The sequence below is a fragment of the Canis lupus genome, chromosome 1 (assembly GCF_011100685.1).
Source record: "Canis lupus familiaris isolate Mischka breed German Shepherd chromosome 1, alternate assembly UU_Cfam_GSD_1.0, whole genome shotgun sequence".
NCBI lineage: Eukaryota > Metazoa > Chordata > Mammalia > Carnivora > Canidae > Canis > Canis lupus.
The window spans coordinates 116670439-116691365 of NC_049222.1; the positions used below are offsets into that span (position 1 = coordinate 116670439).

General features: G+C 39.5%; 1 protein-coding gene across 11 annotated transcripts in view; it reads left to right on the forward strand.

Moving 5' to 3' along the window:
- The first annotated feature begins 890 nt into the window (after window positions 1–890).
- Window positions 891–20927, forward strand: part of ZNF793 (zinc finger protein 793) — a 40045-nt gene continuing 20008 nt past the window's right edge. For 2 of the 11 annotated variants that reach the window (XM_038529208.1, XM_038529206.1), the window contains exons 1-4: window positions 891–1290; window positions 4586–6065; window positions 7267–7408; window positions 19258–19318. In XM_038529208.1, the coding sequence (XP_038385136.1) occupies window positions 19304–19318 (15 nt within the window). In that variant the 5' untranslated portion in view covers window positions 891–1290; window positions 4586–6065; window positions 7267–7408; window positions 19258–19303. Of the gene's footprint in view, window positions 1291–1845; window positions 2106–4585; window positions 6066–6153; window positions 6330–6357; window positions 6668–7266; window positions 7409–13113; window positions 13372–14352; window positions 14465–19257; window positions 19319–20927 lie in introns of those variants that run through there. The other 9 variants (XM_038529201.1, XM_038529205.1, XM_038529200.1 and 6 more) reach the window with 9 other exon arrangements.

Consider the following 20927-nt stretch of genomic DNA (forward strand, 5'->3'; position numbering starts at 1 on the left):
CCAGGATCGCGCCCTGGGCCAAAGTCAGGCGCCAAACCGCTGCACCACCCAGGGATCCCAAGAAAGAGATTTAAGTTAGGGTGTTAAATGCTTCCAAAACTCTTTGGAATGGCTGCAGGAACAGATATCAGGAAGTTGCCACTGGCTTTAAGGTTACACTAATAAACCTGCAATTTGGAGGTCAGAAACTTCGGGAAACTGTTTTCAACATTGCTAATGGTTGATGAGTCCACTTGAGAAGGCTGCCATTCATCTTGCCAGGTATCAGCCAGCCCAACTCAAACCGAACTTGAGGTTCCTTAATAGATTTAGGTTGTGAGCCCATAATTTCCCACATCTAGTAAACTAAAATAAATAAATAAATAAATAAATAAATAAATAAATAAATAAATGAAAATAGAAATTTTCCCTGGGAAAATCAAACGTGAGTTGCTGGGAATTGATCCTAGTAACTGGGATTTTTAAAGTTTCTTAGTGATTTTAAGATATAGCTAGAATTGAGAACCACTGGACTTGGGAGATGGGCAGAGCACAGGGGCCCAGCTGGAAATGAGAAATATCTTTAGACTTAACATAAACATTATGTCTAAACATGATCTGTAGTTGTGGTCCCTGGTACATGGACTGACCATAAGCTAAAGACAAGAATTTACAGTTTTTTCTTTTTACCTTTTAATATAGAAAAAAATGCAAACATTCACAAAAATAGAGACAAAAGATTAATCACCATGTATTCATTACCCAGATTTAAGTTAACATTTTGCCAATCTTTCATTAAGAGACATTATTAAAAAACTAGGAAACAAAGAAACATTACTGTGTCATCCTGTGTGACTCTTCAAAGTCATACTGGAGCATCATCTAAATGTCCACCCAAGATCTAATAAACCATTCTAGAGAAGGATTTTCTAAATTCAACACCATACACATTCTGGGCCAGATAATTCTTTATTTCAGAAGGTTGCCCGCTGTATTATAGAATGGTTGGAAGCCTCCCTAGCTTCTACACACCATGTGCCAGTAGCATTCTGCTCATTTTCCTCAACCCCTCTCCCACAGTTCATGACAACTAATTTCATCTCCAGACGTTGCCAAATGTCCCCTGTGGATTAAATCTGTACCAGCTTAACATCCCTCTCCTCTAGTGGAATGCACATTTGATTGGCTTTTTACTACTGATTAGGATCTGGACTGTACAGATAGATATTAACTTGCAGACAATTAATGAATTTCATATATTTATCTATTACAGATGCAACTTGATTCTCTGCAGAAAAGATAATCTTAAAGGTATGGTTTTATTGCCTTGTAGGACATTAAATAGTGTATCCAGTTTTGCAATCTTATTCCAAGATTCTTCTTTCCACTTTCTTGGCTCTAGCAGAGCCGTAATTGCTCCCTTGCAGGACAAGGGGAAAATGCTAATAATCCTCTCTGATTTGAAAGAACAATCTTACAAGATTAAGACTTCTTTAAGAAACCCAAAGGCACCTGGGGTGCTTGGGTGGGTCAGTTGGTTGAGCATCTGACACTTGATTTAGGCTCAGGTCATGATCTCAGGGTTGTGAAACTGAACCCTGCACTGGGCTCTGCACTCAGTGTGGAGCCTGTCTGGGATTCTCTCTCCCCCTTTTCCTCTGCCTGTTCCCTCCCTTACTCTCTAAAATAAATAAATCATTAAAAAATAAAAAATAAATCCAAAGACATCAATTACAGTAGTATTATCTATTCCTGGATGACAAATTACTCCCAAGATCAACAGCTTAAAACAAACGTTTAGTATCTTACACAATTTCTGAACGTCAAGAATCTGGGAACATTTGGTTGGACTGTTGGTTCTGATTAGTCTCTCATGCAGCTGCAGTCCATCTATTGGCAGAGGCTGCAGTGATCTCAAGGTTTGACAAGGACAGCAGGATCTTCTTCCAAGATGATCCATTTGGATAAGGAAAGGCTGTTTGTCTCTGGCTGTTGGCAGACCTCAGTTCCTTGCTATGTGGACCTCTACATAGACTGTCTCAACGTCCTCATGACATGACAACTAACTTCTCCAAGTAAATTATTTGAAAGAGACAGTGAGATCGCACCATGAAGAGAAAGCCAAGGTATCATTTATAACTTAATCTTAGCAGTGATGTGCTATCACTTCTACTGTATCTTATTAGCCTCACAATGGTCCAATGTATAAGGGGACTACACAAGGGTGTTAATACCAGGAGGTAGGAATCACTGGTAGCCATTTTGGACGTCAGCTGTTTTATCAGTTAGTATGATGACCAATTGGAATTATGGTTTTTTATTTTATTTTATTTTTTTAAAGATTTATTTGTTCATGAGGGACACTGAGAGAGAGAGAGGCAGAGACATAGGCAGAGGGAGCAGAAAGAAGCAGGTTTCATGCCAGGAGCCTGATGTGGGACTCAACCCGGGGACTCTGGGATCATGTCCTGACCCAAAGGCAGACGCTCAACCACTGAGCCACACAGGCGTCCCAAATTATGGTTTTTTAAAAAGTTATTTCCATAAGACAAGGTAACCATTCCTAGAGACATTCCAATGCCTATGATGTGCATTAGGTGGTATAAAATGAATGCTGTCAGTATGATGTAGGCAGGCTGGGTCTGATAACCCAGAGGATGGCCCCACAGGACCAGCTAAGAGGGTCTTCAGCTTCATGCAGGATAATAATCAAATGAGAGCTGGAGAAAGTGAAAACAGAGTTTACTGAACAGTGTGAGTGACACAGAACAGCAAATGGAGTGGCTGGGAGACTTGGAAAGGTAAGGGAAATGAGTCTCATCATCACTTGGGGTTAAGGGTTTATATTGGAAAGGGATTTAGGGGGATCCCTGGGTGGCGCAGTGGTTTGGCGCCTGCCTTTGGCCCAGGGCGCGATCCTGGGGACCCGGGATCGAATCCCACGTCGGGCTCCCGGTGCATGGAGCCTGCTTCTCCCTCTGCCTATGTCTCTGCCTCTCTCTCTCTCTGTGTGACTATCATAAATAAATAAATAAATAAATAAATAAATAAATAAATAAATAAATAAAGGAAAGGGATTTAGGGCATCTGTTCCTTCAGGAATCCAGGGTAGAGTCCAATCAAAGGCAAGTGTCAGCTGAACAATAAGTGTTATTCTGTAAATCACCAGAGATGGAGGTTTTGATGCAAGCATGAGCTGACGTTTGTTTGAAGCTTCGTCCTGGAACATGTTTGGGATCTGGCTCTTTTGGATGTTATCACGTGTTTGGGACCTAGGACAAAACTCAGACAATGAGTTTCTTCTTTTCTTCCCCTTGAAGTGGAAACATGGTTTCTTTGGCTTACTCAGAGGCAAAGTATAGAACATGAGTAAATGGTGCCTAACAGAAACTCTGCCTACAGTTCCTAGAGACTCTGCCTGAGACCCTGCCCATGAGGCAGGCTAGAAGTGCTTGAAGTTCCTTTCTGTAGTACCCAACAATGAGGAACAAGAGGCGATGTACAAATATCTCAGCTTCAGCAGCCCTTGAATGGGACAATTTTTATCTACACTACCTTCCAGAGTTCCTCAAAGGACTGAGTCTCCATTGCTCACAGGGATAATCTCATTGATACACTCTGTTTTGGGTTCCATTCCTCTCTTGTCACTTGCCTATCCTCTACCTGCCAAATCAACTGCCCACACTCACATCCTTGTCTCAGGTCAGTGAGGTGGGAAACAGGCAAAAGAAAAATTATTACATTTCCTCACTACTTACAGCCTATTGATAGGTCCTTGAAACAAGGCAGAATGACATTCCTCTAGGAACTCAGCTGCCTCAATGTTGATACTTTGCTAAGGGCAAAAGACAATCTTAGCCCAAAGCCCAGGCCCTGTAGGTCTACTTTAACATATAAAAAAAAAATTCCTTTGGAAACTTCTTTTATCTCTACCCCCTCAAGATATATGTTGGTCATCCCCAAGCATATGACCCACCGATATACATCTGAAGGATCTCATGACTCAGGTTTTATTAGATAGTAATTAAATTACCTTTTCCTAACAATAGCCATCCCCCTCAATGTCCTGGAAATCTTGCTTCCAAAATTCCTTAGAGACTTACACTGTCCTTAATCCCCTCCCAACTTCAAAGTATATAATGGGCTGTTCCTCATGACCCCAGTACAGCTCTTTCTGCCCAAGGATCCTGTTCTTTAATAAAATTACCTTTGTGCACCAAATACTAAGAGTTCTTTTTTGGGCATTGGCTTCGAACCCTAACATCCTTCCTACATCAGTCAGCATCTGGGGCAAGCCACTCTTAGAAAGAAAACCACAGGCTTAAAATGGTGTTACTTATCCAAGCCACCAAGCTAAGGCTTAATAATACCTAACCTAACTGTACTTTTTTTTTTTCTAACTGTAGTTTCAACCTCTCCTAGAAACATAAGTCTTAACCACGTAGTCAGAAATTTTCTGATTATCACCAATGAGGTAAACTGTTCCTTGGGGCCCCTCCATCCCCCAAAATGAGATTTTGTAGTTAAGGATTAGGTCATCAGGGACCACAGTAAGAAATAACAACAAATAAACTATCTTGTTTCTTCCATAATGTGTTTTTTTCAGCTTCAGGAGTCCTTGACAACTGCCCTATTCCTGGAAGCCCACCGAAATTACTCAACTAAGCAGATGTCTGGGACCAAAGAAAATCACAAATGTTCCTGGAAAATTGCAGAGTTAAGCAAACCTCTGTTAAGTCATGTTTGAATGATTACCAAGGTTCTACGAAAGTCCTGTGACCACTTCCTAATTGCAAGAAGAAAACAACCAAAAGGTTGCCAGCTAGCAGTATGAATTGGTCCTGTAATTTGTGTTAGAAATAGAACTTTGTGGACTATCTCCTTACTAGCTTCAAGCAGTAAAAACCATTTGCTCAAACCAAAAGACTTGGCTGATCTTTTGGCTGATGCACCTCCAGCAAGGAGCCCTTTGTGTTCAGTAAAAAACTTGGTGACCTATATGGGTCAGTTACCCTACCTAGTAAGACCCCTGCTCTTCCACCTAAGAGAAGGTGACCTTGGAACAATCTTTTGCTAATAACCTTCTTGCCAGTCCCCCTTCTTATAAAAACCTTCCATTTTGTACAACTTCGAGGCTTGCTAGGTGGGATGCTGCCTGATTCACCAATCATTTAATAAAGCCAAGTGGATGTTCAAATTTACCCGGCTGAATTCTAGTTTGTAACACTACTTAAGATAAACTCCCTGTACACCTGGCCCAGCATTAACACAGGACAGGGAATTATGTCTCTCTTAATTTTTTAAAAATCTCATGTTGAATCTCTCAAATCAGCAGCAACAACATAGAGTTCTAAAATTCTTATCATTTATTACGAATAGTTGAAAGTTAAAAAAAAAAAATGTCCTTGCTTTCAACATTTTCTTTCGGTAACAGCTAATAGCTTCGTACTCGCCGTCTCCCATGGCTTCCTCTCTGGGGTTCTCGCCCCTTCTCTGGCGGTCTCAGGCTCCCCAGCTCTCCAACTCCCACAACAGTCCCAGGAAAAGTTTCACCTAGCTTTGGGGAGCTCCTCCTATGAGGGGGCTCCACCCACAGTACGTAAGAAACTGTATAAACGGACGTGGCCATCTTAACCTCAGCGCTTGCGCTGCTGGAGACAAAGGAAGCTCAGCTTGGAGGTTAGGGCACCTACGTATTGGTCACAGGAGGTTTGGGCTTCTGAGGAGCTAAAAGTAGCGGGGAAGTCAATGTTTAAGGACCCAGGAGCGCGTGCTCCTCCCAGCCCTGAGGTAGCTTAACCCGCTGGTCTAACAAAGGGCCTCTTCACCGCTGTACGGCCCCGATTTAAACATGGCCTCTCCCAACAAGCTGTCAGGAGGGCGCAGCCATCATACCTACCGTTAAAGTTCAGAAACCCAGAATCCTGTTCGTTGGAAGGTTGCCAGGTGGCGGCCGACAGCCTCAAAGTCGTGACTGAGTCTGCGCACTGGCCAGTTGGGATGGGAAGAGATTATACTGCGGCGAGGCGCCGTAGTCCGGCGATCAATTTCGGGTTATGGGCGCGGATCCAGGAAAAATGGGAAAGGTCAGTGTGAGAAACAGTCAAAATTAAAGACCTCTGTAGGGTAGTGATCGGACGACTACGGTGGCCCAACTGGGTCAGTCATGGGTGCCCGTAAGGGTCAGAGACGAGGGTGCTGAAGAGGTTAAGTGATTGGATGTGGGAGCCTCGTGGGGGGTCTGTGGTGGGTGGTAGGGGTTTGCGGGAGTCAGTGGCAGTTTCTGTGAAGATGGATTGGGTGTATTTGGAAATCAATAAATGAGGGTTCTCGATTTCTTGCTTGGCAGAGTGAGCGGTGATCAGTTTATAGTGGTCTTCGCGGGGGGGTCTTGGTGCTAAGTGAGGTGCTTCAAAAACCCTGATAATGAACAGCATTAGAGCTCAGTGTTCGGAAGCCTGAGAGGGTCAGTGATTGGAGTTCTAAATTCTTTTCGGGTACCTGGAAGTGATGGTTGTGGAAACTTTGAGGTTAAGTGACGAGAGGGGTTAATGGGGACCAATATTTAGAGAAATGCTTTAGGCCATCAGTGATTGAGACTTCTTTTAGATCATGGATGGGAGGAATCTGACGGTATTAGTGGTTGGACTTGTACATCAAGGGATGGAGAACACACGGATCAATGGGGGTCAGTGATTGGGACTGTCAGTAATTGTGGGGGGAGATGGGTCTGTGGGGGTCAACGATTGATACTCATTCACTCATTGGGGTGTCATTGGAGATCACTATGGGTTCCTGATCAGGAATCTGTGTAATTCACTGTTGGACAATCTGAACGGATCAGTGAGCTTTGTAGTCACTGGCTAGTGGTTTCTGACGGTCATGTTTGGTCATACAGGGGTATCAGTACTACAAGAACATTTGTTGTAGATTGGGGTACCATATACATCTGGGATTAGAAGCTTAAAGGGTGTTGAGAAGGATTGTGAAATTTAGAGGCTGGGGATGGGAGAGTTACGGATTTGAGGCTGCAACCCTGTATAATGGGAGCACACTTCATCCTTGTGACACATTCCAGCTGATGAACAGTCTAGTCCCTCCACAAAAGCCCAGATTAAAACTCTTTGAAACCTCCTTCACTTTTTTTTTTATTGTTCCCCACATTAATGAAAGTGCTTTGAAAGGACCAAGTGTTCAACTTATCTAGAGTACTGTATTATTAAAAATGTGGCTTCTATTGCTTTTGCCAAGGATTTAGTACATACTTCTTTTAATGTTTCCTTTAAGGCCCTTTCTGGCAACAGTAATGATGTATCCATCTGTGACAACATCCCATGAGTGAGTCTGGTTTCTGGAAATCTGTTCTAACTCCATGGCAGCTGGGATGGATGTGACTTTGCTTGTGGTTAGAAAACAAAGAATTTACTGAGTAAGTATCTAAACTGATATTTTAAAAGATTTGGCCAATGGAACAAACTTTGAGGGTGTTTGGAAAATATTTTTATCTAGGCTTAACTTAAAAATAATGTTCTCAGGGCACCTGAGTGGCTCAGTGGTTGAGCGTCTGCTTTTGGCTCAGGTCGTGATCCCAGTGTCCTGGGATAGAATCCCATACCAGGTTCCCCACAGGGCACCTGCTTCTCCCTCTGCCTTTATCTCTGCCTCTCTCTGTGTGTGTCTCATGAATAAATAAATAAAATCTTAAAAAAAATGTTCTCAAAAAATAAAAATAAAAAAGATGTTCTCACCATACATACAAAAAGTAATTATGTGAGGTGTTGGAAGTGTTAACTAACCGTCTTGTAATTATTTTGAAACATATGCGTGTATCAAATCATGGTATTGTACACCTTAAACTTACACAATATTATATGTCACATACCTCAAGAATGGGGAAAAAATAAAAATAAATAAATTATGTAAGGAAAAGAAACTGGATCTGGAAGTTACTGTGTTCTAAGAATCTTTTTGCCTTGTCTGTAGTTTTTAGGAGTGACATGTTTGACCTTCTTGAATCTGTTCTTTGTAATGTCCTGATAAAATAATTCAATAAAGATAAAACCACAAAAACAAAACTTAAAGCTACTTTTAGTAACTGCTCTTCACTGAAATTAAAGTCAAACTAATGGTAATTAAGATGAGCTGAGACAAGATAACAAAACAAATAAGATTTTGACCATTAGCTTAATGAAAGGGTGAAATGCCAAAGCAATATTTTGGCATTATATTTGATCCTTATGTAGTCCTCAGACAAAGCACAGTAACTATAACATCTTCTGAAACAAAAGAAGTTGAAAGGTAAGGCAAAGTAAATATCTTTCAGAAGCCATACACATCAAGCTTTAGTTTTTAGAGCAGATAGTCTCTGTTTTCAGCTACACATAATCAAAGACAGGTAGTTTCTTTGATACAGAAATGAGCTTGAGATAAGGAGTTAAGAGTATTTTCTTTTCTTGTGGCTGTTTTCCTTCATCACCTACTGTGTGTTCAGTGCCAGATTTGGGAACAAATAATTTTTCTCTTTAAAATTTTTAGCAAACCTTTTACAGAGATATAAGATATGTACAGAGAGATACATAAATATACAGCTCAAGAAATTGTCACAAAGGGAACATCCACGGGTAATGTATTTAGATCAGAAAACAGGACATTGTAGTACCCTGAAAGCCTTCATGATATGCCTTCCCTGTCACTTCCCTGTCATTCTCCCAGCTTCTAACATCACTGATAAATTTTGCCTGTTTCTTTTTCTTTTTCTTTTTTTTAATTTTGCCTGTTTCTGAACTCTAAAAGGAACATTCGTACTGCTGGGGGGGGGGGGGGGGTAGGAAGAGGGAGGCACTATGTGGCTGTATGTGAAAAGTTTTAAGTTTGAATCCAGATTATTTCATTTTATTTGTACAACAAACATTTTTCAGATCATTAAATATTCTTTTTTAAAAATTGAGGTATAACATACATACAGTCAAGTATGCTTACCTTAAGGGTACAGCTCAGTGAATTTCTACATTGTGGAAAATCATGTAAATACAACTAAGATCAAGTTCAAGGTATACATCATCTCTAGCACCCTGAAGCCTTCTTTACCAATCAGTACCCATTGCCACCTCTAGATCTAATATAATGGACTAATTTTGTCTAGTGTTGAACTTGAGTTAAATGGAATCATAGAAAAAAAATGGAGTCATAGAAATGATCTGAGAGCAAAACATTCATACCATGGGGAAGTTTTGTCTGAAACTTCCCCAAAGCCAAGCACTAGAACAGAATTCTGACCTATAGCCCTGGCTTGGCCATTTGAGATCTCCTGTTTTTTGCTAGTCCCTCTAGAAGTCAAAAACATGCACAGTGAAATGGACCCTATGGGTTTGGCGTGGACTTGGAATAAGGGTCCTGTTAAGGAAGTTAACAAGTTGAGGATGGCTCTTTTCTGTAGATATTTGGAGGAATTGAGATATTTGTAGATATCTCAGAGCCCCCTGGTCAAAATCTCTCATTAGCTTTTTGGAGACTTACCTTTGGCTGCAGAGACCTGAATACAGTAGCTTGAAAGAGTCTTTGTAGAGGCTTCCTGCTCTAGTGCTAAGACACAATGGCTCAGCATATGTAGGATATTCTGAAAGGAGTCTTTCTTAGGGAACCAAGAACATCTGGTAGATTCACTCTGGGGCACAAGAGAATCCCCTGTCCCTCCTATCCAACCTGGCTTATCTGGGAAAGGAGCTAACCTCCTTCTTTGATTCACAGCTTTCCCCATCTTGCTTACCTTTCCAAACATAAGGGATTTTTGTTTTGTTTTTGTTTGTAAGTAATTTCAGACTTAGAAAAGTTACAAGAATAGTACAAAAATTCCTATTACACCCTTCACTCAGATTCTGCAATAGTTAACACTTTCCTATATGTGCAAATAATTTTATTTTCTTGCTATATATATGTGGGTTTTCTTTTTTTTTTTTTTTTGATCCATTTGATACTTGCAGATATGATGGTCCTTTAACCCTATGTATATTTCCTTATATGACCACAATATAATTATCAAAAACAGGGAAGTTAACATTGCACATAATCCACAGACTTTACTTAGGTTTTTCCAGTTGCCCCAATAATGTCCTTTATAGAAATTATTTTTTCTGGTTCAGGAATCAAATTCATGATTACGTGTTGCATTTAGTTGTCTTGTCTCTTTAGACTTTGTTAAATTTGGAATATTTTTTCAGTCATTTTTTTCTTCTCGACATTTGGAGAAGTATAGGCCAATTTTTAAAAAAGATTTATTTATTTGAGAGAGAGAAAGAGAGCATAACACAAGCACAAGCAGGGGAAGCAGCAGAGGAAGAAGGAGAAGCAGACTCCCTGCTGAGCAGAGAGCCTGACTTGGAAATCAGTGCCACAACCCTGGGATTCTGACCTGAGCGGATGGTAGATGCTTAACTGAGCTACCCAGGTGCCCCTAGTCTAATTATTTTTATAGGATGTTCTTCAATTTAAGTTTTTCTGATTTTTCTTCATGATTAGAATCATGAAGAAAATACCATAAAAGTGATGTTGTGTTCTCAATGTGCCATGTTCAGGAGATGCTTGATATCGGTTTCTCACATTGCTTGTAGTGTTAACTTTGATCATTTGGTTAAGGTATGTCCACCAGGGTCCTCCCCTTTGAAATTATGTTGTTTGGTATCTTAGGGAGAAATGTTTTGAGACCATGTAAGTAACCTCAAATTTTCATTCACTAGCATTAGTATCTATTAATGATTCTTGCTCAAATTAATTACTATTATGATTGCCAAATGATAATTTTTCTAATTACATCATTCCTTCTACATTTATCAGTTGAAACTTTCCCTAATCTTCTAAGAATTTATCAGTAAAATATAATGGTGTGGCCTAGTTACATATAAAATAGAAATTATACATCTGAAATTTACAAAGCTGGTTAAAATGTTGAGTTTGACGTGAGCCAGAGCTCAAACCTTCTAAATCTTAAAGAAAACATCTTGGGAGATTGACTAGTCATAGAAAAAGAGTTGTCAGATCATGTGATAACTCACACAGACAGGAAACCTCTAGAGTCCTACTCTGGTTCAGGTGGATTTCTGTAGTGCTCTCACAATGAGAGATTGGGAGCCAGAGAAGGAAGAGAAATGAACTGTCAGAAATATGGTAGGATTGTCAAAACCTGATGAAATGATCTATATGTGTTAGAAAATCTAAAACATAAATGGTTTCATTTTCTGTGACTGTAAATCTTACTTTTTAAAAAAAAATCAAGATGGAAGAGGTCAGATGAGATAATGTGGGATAGTGTCTTCAACTGAGTTATACCAAACTGTGGATAGTTTTCTATGGTTTTGCTTTGTGTCTTAATTAAACATTTAATCAAAGAAGTTAGAAAATGCATGTGAGAAGTGGAAGGAATCAATAAATATAAATATAATAGGAAATTAATGAGTTAAAAAAGGGGAAACTGATAAATCTAATTTTAAAAAATTAATAATATAGATAAATCATAGCAAACTTTACCAAGTCAGAAGGAAATGAACACATACACACACAAGAATTCAAAAAGAATAACCATATCATTAAAAAGTATCTTGGTAAAACTTTAATATATTTGAAAGCTAGGATGCAGAGCATGATTTTCTAGGAATATATGGCTGTACAAAACTCCCATACAAAGAGAAAGAAAACTAAAAGATCAATAGCTGTGTAAGTTTGAACTACTCAAAAAGATTCCTACACACCACTTCCTGCCATCCTACTTCTCTTCTCAAAAAGAAAAAAAAAAAAAGCCAATAACTCAACTATCAGACTTTGATGGGTCAACTGGCAATTTCTTATAGAGCCTTCAAGTGACTTCCAAGTAACATATAATTCTTCAAATAGTTAAACTCTCCCAGGGAATTTATGAAGAAGGAAAGCATGACCACCTTTTTTTATAAAGCCATCATTGTTGCATTGGTTACAAAAAATGGAAAAAATCCTGGACCAACTTTGTGACTATATATGTAAAAGCCTAAAAAAATAGAATAAGTTAATAATGCATTCAAATAATAATGCATTCTGACTACAAGGAAATTCATCCTAAAGATGTAAAGTAAATTCGGTATTAAAGAATTTGTTAGGGGCACCTGGGTGGCTCAGTTGGTTGAGCGTATGTATGCCTTTGCCTCAGGTTGTAATCCCGGGACCCTGGGACCGGGACCCTGGGATCGAACACTGCAATGGGGCTCACTGCTCCAGGAAGGAGCCTGATTCTCCCTCTGCCTGCCACTGCCCCTGTTTGTGTGCGCTCTCTCGCTCTCTGTCTCTGTTATATAAATAAATAAAATCTCTAAAAAAATAAATTTATTAATGAATTTTAGCATATTAGTAAGTCAAAGGAAAAACATCATATAGTTATGCCATAGATGATTTTAAAAAGTGATAAAGTTCAACATTTGTTTTGGATTTAAAAAAATCATAAAACAATACTGTGTTCATACGTTTTAAACACAATAAGAACTCCTTTACCTCAAAAAAAAAAAGAACTCCTTTACCTCAAATCAAAAGTCAGTATCATACTTAATGACAGAATACAAAGCACTCTCATTCAAGTGAGCAGCCTATTGTGTCCTACTAAGAGTTTACCTTCTAGAGTACTAGTGAGTACAGTAATCAGTGAGGTGAGAGGCATAACATATTTAGAAAAGAGAAGAATAAAGCATTAAGTATTTGGAGATGAAGTAATTACATATCTCCCCCCAACTGCTTGGCCAGAGCTCAAGAAGATTAATTCCAAAATTATTGTAGATATTAAGAAAGTTCAGTAAGGTGGTTTTAAAATGAATATAGGAAAATAGATTGATGACTTTTCAATTTCAGTTAGTAATTATGGGGATGACAACATGCCATTTAGAATAGCAACCCAAAACATAGTTGGCTGCCTAGTAATAAATATAAAAAGAGAATTAGTGTACCTACATGAAGCAAAGTATAAAAATGTCTTGGAATGTAAAAGGAGTCTTGACTAAATGGAGAAGTCTTGATCTTGGATCAAAAGGCTTGATATTTTTCAAATTTTGAAACATTTCCTTAAAAGAATAGACCTGTTTAGTGCTGTGTCAAGCAAAATCTACGAAGGGTTTTCTTTTTTAGTTAACAAAATAATTCTGCATTTCATACTGAAGATGAAACATTTGAGAATAGCCAGGATATTTCTGAAGAATAAGTAACGTGGAGCAGCGTGCCAGACAAAGTTTTAAAACATGTTGTAGAGCTTCAGGAAATAAAGGCTATGACCCAAGAAGAAGAGCCAATTGAGGGAAAAGCCACTGAGTTCACTATTGTGAATGGGAAGGAGAGATCTATGATCTGTCTGGTTTTAAATTTATGCCTGAGAGCATCCAAATGATGGTGAGTATGTAGTAAAATATTACTTTTGAGGGACTGGTGATACAGATGTGTGAGAATCTGTAGTTAAGAAGAAGTGGTAGCCCTTCGGATAATTGCTATGCTTCTGTAGGGAGACCAACTACATGTTGGTACCACTTACCAATATTTACTTTTCTCCTTCCACCAGGTCCTCCCCAGAGTTGCTCAATGTGGGGAGGACTTGGGGCTGAGGGAGGAAGGGAACCTTGTTTTTCACATTTCTTTCCTTAGAGCTCATGACACCGTGACTTTGTCTGCTGTACTAGGCCGTGTGTAGATGGGGCCCTCTAGTAGAAAAATAATCTGCTCTTTAATGAAAAAAGAAAAATTACTAAACAATTTTACCTCATTTTTGAAGGAAGTTGAAAAAAAAAGTCTCCTTAATTTTATCATGTGCACCCAATTACTGTTTTTTGCCTTTCATATTTTAGTCTGTGTGATACTATGATTTATAAGAAGAAATGCATATTACTTCTTATAAATACCAAGTACATATTTGGTATTCAGTCCATTTCTGGCATAGATCTCCTGAAACCCTTGGAATTTCCTAAGTGATAAGAGGGATAAAGGGGTTAATTCATAATTCAGCCCCTTTCAACCTTACCTGAGTATGTATTCAATGAGGTAATTCATAGAAAGGCTCTGAGATGGGCTTTTTAATTTTATTTTTTTATCATTTCATTCTTGTTTTCACAGATAAGGAAACTGAGCACCAGGGAGGTAAACTGTTTGGCCTAGATTCCCCTAATTTGGTTAGAGGAATTGTTTGGTTCAAACTTCTGTCTGAGTGATTCTGAGGCTCACAGTCTTTTCAGAAGATCCCCTACCCCAAACCCAGAGCAAGCCATCACTCAGCTCTGTTTTCCTACACAGTGCTCTGCAGGCTTCTTCCTCTTGGGCCTCAGAGAGTATCTGGGAAGGGACTGTTGGATGACTCTTACCATGGGGTCTGTTTATTTTCAGGTTACTTGAGTCCCCTGTACACCTGTGTGGGTCCCACCACCTCGTTGACAGCAGGGCTTCACAGGACCTTGGTCAAGTCTACAGAAGGCCCTGCCTGGGGCTATAGTTGAGGGTGAGTTATGGTTGAGAGATGGAGCTGTGAGGAACTAGCAGGCCAGGTTGAAGACCCTCTGGACTCGGAGAGGGGAACTTGGGACAAGAATCTCTTGGGAAGGAGGAAGCTAGGTTCCGAGACTCTTGCCAGAGCAGAGACCCCTAAGTAACAGGAAATAGCATCATCCCTCAGCCAGAAGCTGAACAAGACTCATTTTGGTGTTGCTCCTTCCAGGGACCCTCCATGGTGGGGGAGAGTTTGGTCCCAAGATTTAGAGAGACAGAAGTGAAGAGGGAAGCAGGGAAGGCCAAGTGAGATAGGCTTGCTTTCTCAAGGGAAGGAGACATTGGTCCAACAGAGTACATTCTGCCATCTTGTAGCCTGGGATGTAGCCAGCCCACTCCCTTACTCTTACTGGTACTTTCCAGACTCTAAGTTGCTCCCTTGTCATTTTTGCCACCTCACCTGGCTTCTGGGAATATGAGGAGTTCACTCCATCCTCACCAAGGAGCAAAAAAGTCCTTGGATTCTCTGAGCAATGGTGGCAGCAGACCTACTATAGCCATAGATTTTTTTAAAATTAAACTTTATTTGGAAAATTTGCAGGGATATTACTGTCAACTTTTATATATCGTTCATTTACATTCACCCAGATAAATGCTTACATGCTCATGCTGTCTCTGTGTATGTATATATATGTCATATTATAAATGTTATTTTTATCCTTTTTTTCTCAAGTATTTGAGAATAAGTTATAGACTTATTCTATACTTCGGTGGGCATTTCCTAAGAACAAGAACATTTTCCTATATATATAGTGCAGTTTTCAAAACCAGGCAGTTAACACACTGATTTAATACCATTACCTAATCCACAGTCCCTATTCAGATGTGAACCAATAATATCATTTCATAGCAACATTTCCTTTTTCATTCCAGAATCCAATTCAGGATCACAGGCTACCTTTAGTTGACATATCCATTTGGTCTCCTTTAATGGGAATCAGTTCCTCAGTTTTTATCCTTCATGAAGTCAACATTTATGAAGAGTATAGGCCACTTATTTTGTGTTACTGTCACTCAACATGATTTTGTCTGATGTTTCTTCATGATTTTCATCCACTGATGCTGCCATCTCATTTAAAGGTGAAGGAAGTGACTCTCCCAGGCCACAAACCTAGATGGTCACAGAGCCAGGGCCAGAACACAGGCTTCCAGCCACACATTCGCTAGCACATTTGCCACACCACCACTCAGCTGGCGTCTTGCAGCCATAAAGACCAGGCTGAGGCTGAGTAGCTAAAGTCCAGGAGGATGAGGGAGGGAGTATACTCTTTTAAAGAACTGAATGGGCTGGATTAACTGCCCCAGCCTGCTGGGCCCCAGACCTTTCCTGCTAGCTCAGAGCCTGATGGACAGTTCAGTTCTCTCAGAGAACCCTCTCCCCCTTGTAAAGCCCTCCTGTGGCTTCCCTCATGATGAAAAAAGGCAGTAGAACAGTAACTTGTAAATAATGAATTGTGTGTGTGTGCGTTTCAGTTATAGATTAGAATCAGAAACATTCTACCACCCAAATCAAGGCACTAATAACATTTTATTGTATTTCATGCTGAAAGCTTTTCTACACATAGATTTTTTTAAATAATGGGATTGTGGGGAGTTGTTTTTAACTTGAGATGTAATGTGCATAGAGAACAGTGTGTAGCTTAATAATTGTTCCATATGTGCATGCTCACGTAGCCACCACCTAGATTGTAATAGAGAACATTTACAGCACTCTGAAGCCTTCCCCTACCCCTCCCACACAATGCCTAGTCACAGCTATCACATAGGTTAGGGTGGCCTGTTTCTGACTTTCATATACATGAAATTCAAACAGTAGATCATACTTTTTTAAAACTACTTTTTTGACTTACTGGTATAGCTAAAATAATAATTTTAACAAATAATAATAACATAATAATAAAAATAATTTATGTATTATTTAAACAGAGTATTTTACCTAACATTCAAGGAAATCACTTTTTAAATTTCTTCTATAGAAGAGACAGGAATCTAAGTAGTTAATCTTAACACCATTAAGACAAATTCGTTATTATATCATGTGAACAGGATGTTCCTGGAAATGTTCCATATCCTGATGGCGTGGGGGTTAGTTATGTGGGCGAATGAATACATTCGTCAAAACTCATTGAAGTATACAATTAAACTGGATTCATTTATTATATGTAAATTATACCTCGATAAAGAAAAAGATATTCTTAAAGGCATAATAAGCTCACTGCTCAGTCCTGATAGCTAAATGCCTATTTTACACTAACTTTGCTGTATGAGCCATGCTTTCTGACCTATACAATATTTCAAAGCATTTTGATATGAGCCATGCTTTCTGACCTATACAGTATTTCTTTTTTTTTTTTTAATTTTTATTTATTTATAATAGTCATCCAGAGAGAGAGAGAGGCAGAGACATAGGCAGAGGGAGAAGCAGGCTCCATGCACCTGGGAGCCCGACATGGGATTCAATCCCGGGTCTCCAGGATCGTGCCCTGGGCCAAAGGCAGGCACTAAACTGCTGTGCCACCCAGGGTTCCCCCTATACAGTATTTCAAAGCATTTTGATGGTGGATATTCATTGTTCACTGAGAAAAGTAAATCATTAACTCATTTAGTACTAGTGTTAAGAATTTTTCCATATGTGTATCCTCATGTACCGACCACCCAGATCATGACAGAGAATATTTCCAGCACTTTAGAATCATTTCCTTTTTCAAAAGATGATTTGTAAAAAACAAAACCAAACAAAAGATGATTTGTCAGTAGATTAGTGAGAAAAGGCTTCTGTAAAACAAAGCTAGAAGAATGTATTCATTTTGAAAGAGTTTTTTCCCCTTGAATCTGGTGTCTTCTGTTAATCACTAAACTAACTGGAAGCTTTTGATAGGGCCATTTTTCCAAAATGGTTGAACCAAATTACAATCCCAGGAGCCATGCATGAGAGCCCTTGTAGTTCCTAAGTGTGGATTTTTAATTCCAGGCTATAGATTAATGGCACAGTATTTTCAGAACTCTTTATTAGGTTTCTCACTTCTGTGGTCGGGAAACCTGAACATTCTTTATTAATAATGTTTTGTATCAATTTAGTTCAACATTTCCTAATGTATGGATGTTTTGGAAATTGAAAGCCTCCATGTTCTAGTAGTCTGATTTAATTACAGTGCCAGTTAATTTAAGAGAAAAAAGTTAATATTGTGATTTTTGATTTTCACTGCAAATTCACAGCTTTTATAGACTAAAAGTTTGTGAACAACATGTGCGTTCATATGGAATTACTGGACCATGAAGTATTGATGTTTAGCTTTGGTAGATATGGCCAGTTTGCTCTTACCACTCCTCCTGGCATGGTTGGAACCTTGAGGCTGGCTCCTCCCCCCCTTTGCCAAGACCCATCACTGAAGAAGTGTCGTAGTTTTCTGGCACTCAGGATTACAGAGGTGCTTCTTGTGTTCTTTGCCCCAGATGTGGACTCAGCTGTTTTCCAAGGAGCTTTAGTTCCTTTTTAGGGAAATCAGTGAAAGAGATCAGAATCTGGGCACTAGCTGATTTTTTGTGAAACAGCTACAAAAGATTCAGGTTTTAAAATCATGAGTTATCCCATTGATGATTTTTCCGTTAAACATTCAAGTACATCATAAAATATTTACACTCTTAAACCATGATCTGCTCTTTTCAATTTAAGCCATGTAGTTATCTCTTTAAACATCTTAAAAATAACTGTCATTTGTTCTCATCTGTTGAAAATTATTATTATTATTTTTTTAAGATTTTATTTATCCATTCATGAAAGACTCAGAGAGAGAGGCAGAGACACAGGCAGAGAGAGAAGCAGACTCCATGCAGGGAGCCTGATGTGGGACTCGATCCCGGGACCCCAGGATCACACCTTGGGCCGAAGGCAGGTGCTAAACCTCTGAGCCACCCAGGGATTCCCCTTAACAACACTTAATATGTTGGATGAATAACAAGGTGTACCCTTTCAGTAATCATTTGTACCACAATGTAAATAACTGTTAGTTTTACTAATGTTATGTGGTCATTTTATTTTGCTTTGAGTTCTTTGTAGTAAGTTACAAAAGCCCTTTTTCAGTATATACTTTTCTTTTAAATGATAATATAATTTATTAGAAAAGCATCCCAAATATAGGATTTCATCAGCACTGATAGGTGAACATGTACAACTTTAAAAGTAAACGAAGAGGCAAATCCCAAGCATTTTGCCTTCAAGAGAAAATGTATTGTTCTGCAGAGGTGATCCCTCTCAGAGCATGAATGTGGATCCATTTTTCTGGGGCCAGTTATTTGTTTTAAGATTTTGTTTGTTTGTTTGTTTGTTTGTTTTTTAAAGATTGTATTTATTTCTTCATAAGAGACACAGAAAGAGAGAGGCAGAGACATAGGGAGAGGGAGAAGCAGGCTCCATGGAGGGAGCCCAATGTAGGACTCGATCCCAGTATTCCAGGATCACGCCCTGGGCTGAAGGCAGACGCGGTTAACCGCTGAGCCACCCAGGAATCCCAAGGATTTTGGTTTTTAAATAAATTTTCACTTCTTACTCAGCAGCTTTTACTTCTTCGGAGGTCTGTTTTATGCATCCATCTTCTGAATTGAATGGCACCATTTTTTTTTTTCTTCTATCACAGTGATTTAAAGGATAGGTTTTTGTACAAGATTTATATAGAGACTTTGCAAGTTCTGAGATGGGCCTGGTCCCTCACAACTCTGTTCTCTCTTTCTCCATCTTCTTCCCCCCAGTCTCTGTCTTCACAGGACTCAAATCTTTTTCCAAGAACAGCAGAAAATGATTGAGTACCAGGTAAGTGTGACGTAAAGTAGCCAAAGTTCCCTTCTTGGGAAAGTGTTCTAGAAAAAATATGTGCATTCAAGCATATGTACTTTATCGCAGGCTGGGTTCTCAGAAAACAGACTTGGGGATGGAGATTTGCACACATGCAGTTTACTAGGGAGACCTATAAGGAGTGAAGGAAGCAGGATTAGGCAGAGGGCGTTAAACAGAGGCACGAGCTGACTTTACCACATGCTTTAGAGCTGGGATGGCTCTTGCCATTTTCCTGAATAGAGGAAGGAGACTTTTATATTCTGAAATCAACCAGTCATTGGTTGTAGGCTGCCCCATGGAGGGGACATAAGCTTGATGGGTAGCTGCCTTTGACCCAGGGCTCTTTGCAAAAGGTCTCAAGCCTGCAGTAGCCAGTCTTCTCCTAGTAGCTGGGAGATATACCTCAGTTCCTCAGGGGGATTTGGGTGGAACACCACATCTTCTATCTACACGTAGATACAATGGCAAGACCTTTGTTATACATACTAATCTACCCTTTTTTTTTCTAAATTTTTTTTTTTAATTTTTATTTATTCATGATAGTCACAGAGAGAGAGAATGAGAGACAGAGACACAGGCAGAGGGAGAAGCAGGCTCCATGCACCGGGAGCCTGACGTGGGATTCGATCCCGGGTCTCCAGGATCGCGCCCTGGGCCAAGGGCAGGCGCCAAACCGCTGCGCCACCCAGGGATCCCCTACCCTTTTTTTTTCTTCAATTAAAATATTCTAGAGATTGTACATGTTAGTACTTGGGACCACACCATTTTTTTTTTAACAAGGTACATAACGCTCCATCACACACATGGAATATGACTGATTTAACCAGTCCTTCATTTTATAACATTCAGGTAATTTCCAAATTTGATATTACAAGGAATGATGCAAGGAACCTTCTTTGTTGGAATACAGATGTACAAAACAGTCCAATAAGAGTCATTAATTGACAACAACAACAACAACAACAACAACAAAAAAGAGTCATTAATTGTGGTCTTCCTGGTAGCCCAGCAAAAAGGCAAACACAACCCATGATTTGCATTGGCCATAGGATAGAAGCATGCTGTTATTTCTAAGAGAAAACTAGCTTTTCAAGGCAGTTTCTAAAGACATTTCCCAGAGGGGTCTTCTTATGGCTGTAGTAGAGGAACACTGCTGCTAACCATGTGGTTCGCAGGACATGGGCTTCTCCTGGGAGCTTGTTAGACATACAGAATGTCTAGACCTAGACCCCGGACCTGCTCGAATCAGGTTATTTGAGGGTGGAGCCTGGAGATCTGTGTTGAACAAGCTCTCTGTGGTCCTTATGCTCTTGTAAGTGTGAGAAGCACTAGCATAGAGGACAGAAATCTAAACGATAATGAACAAATGCAGAAGCATGTTTTCTACAGTGGTTCAGCTCTTCCCTTGGAGTTGAGTGTTAGCCCCACAGAACTCTGGGGTTTTGAAGTGACCAAAAGCATCATGCCTTAGCTTCCCAATGATGAGATAGTGTTTTCATCTGTATGAGAGTTACAGGAAGTTCCAACTTCTCTATGCTTTGCAGCCCATATATGTAATGGAATAAAATGCTAAGTTAGAAGAAGG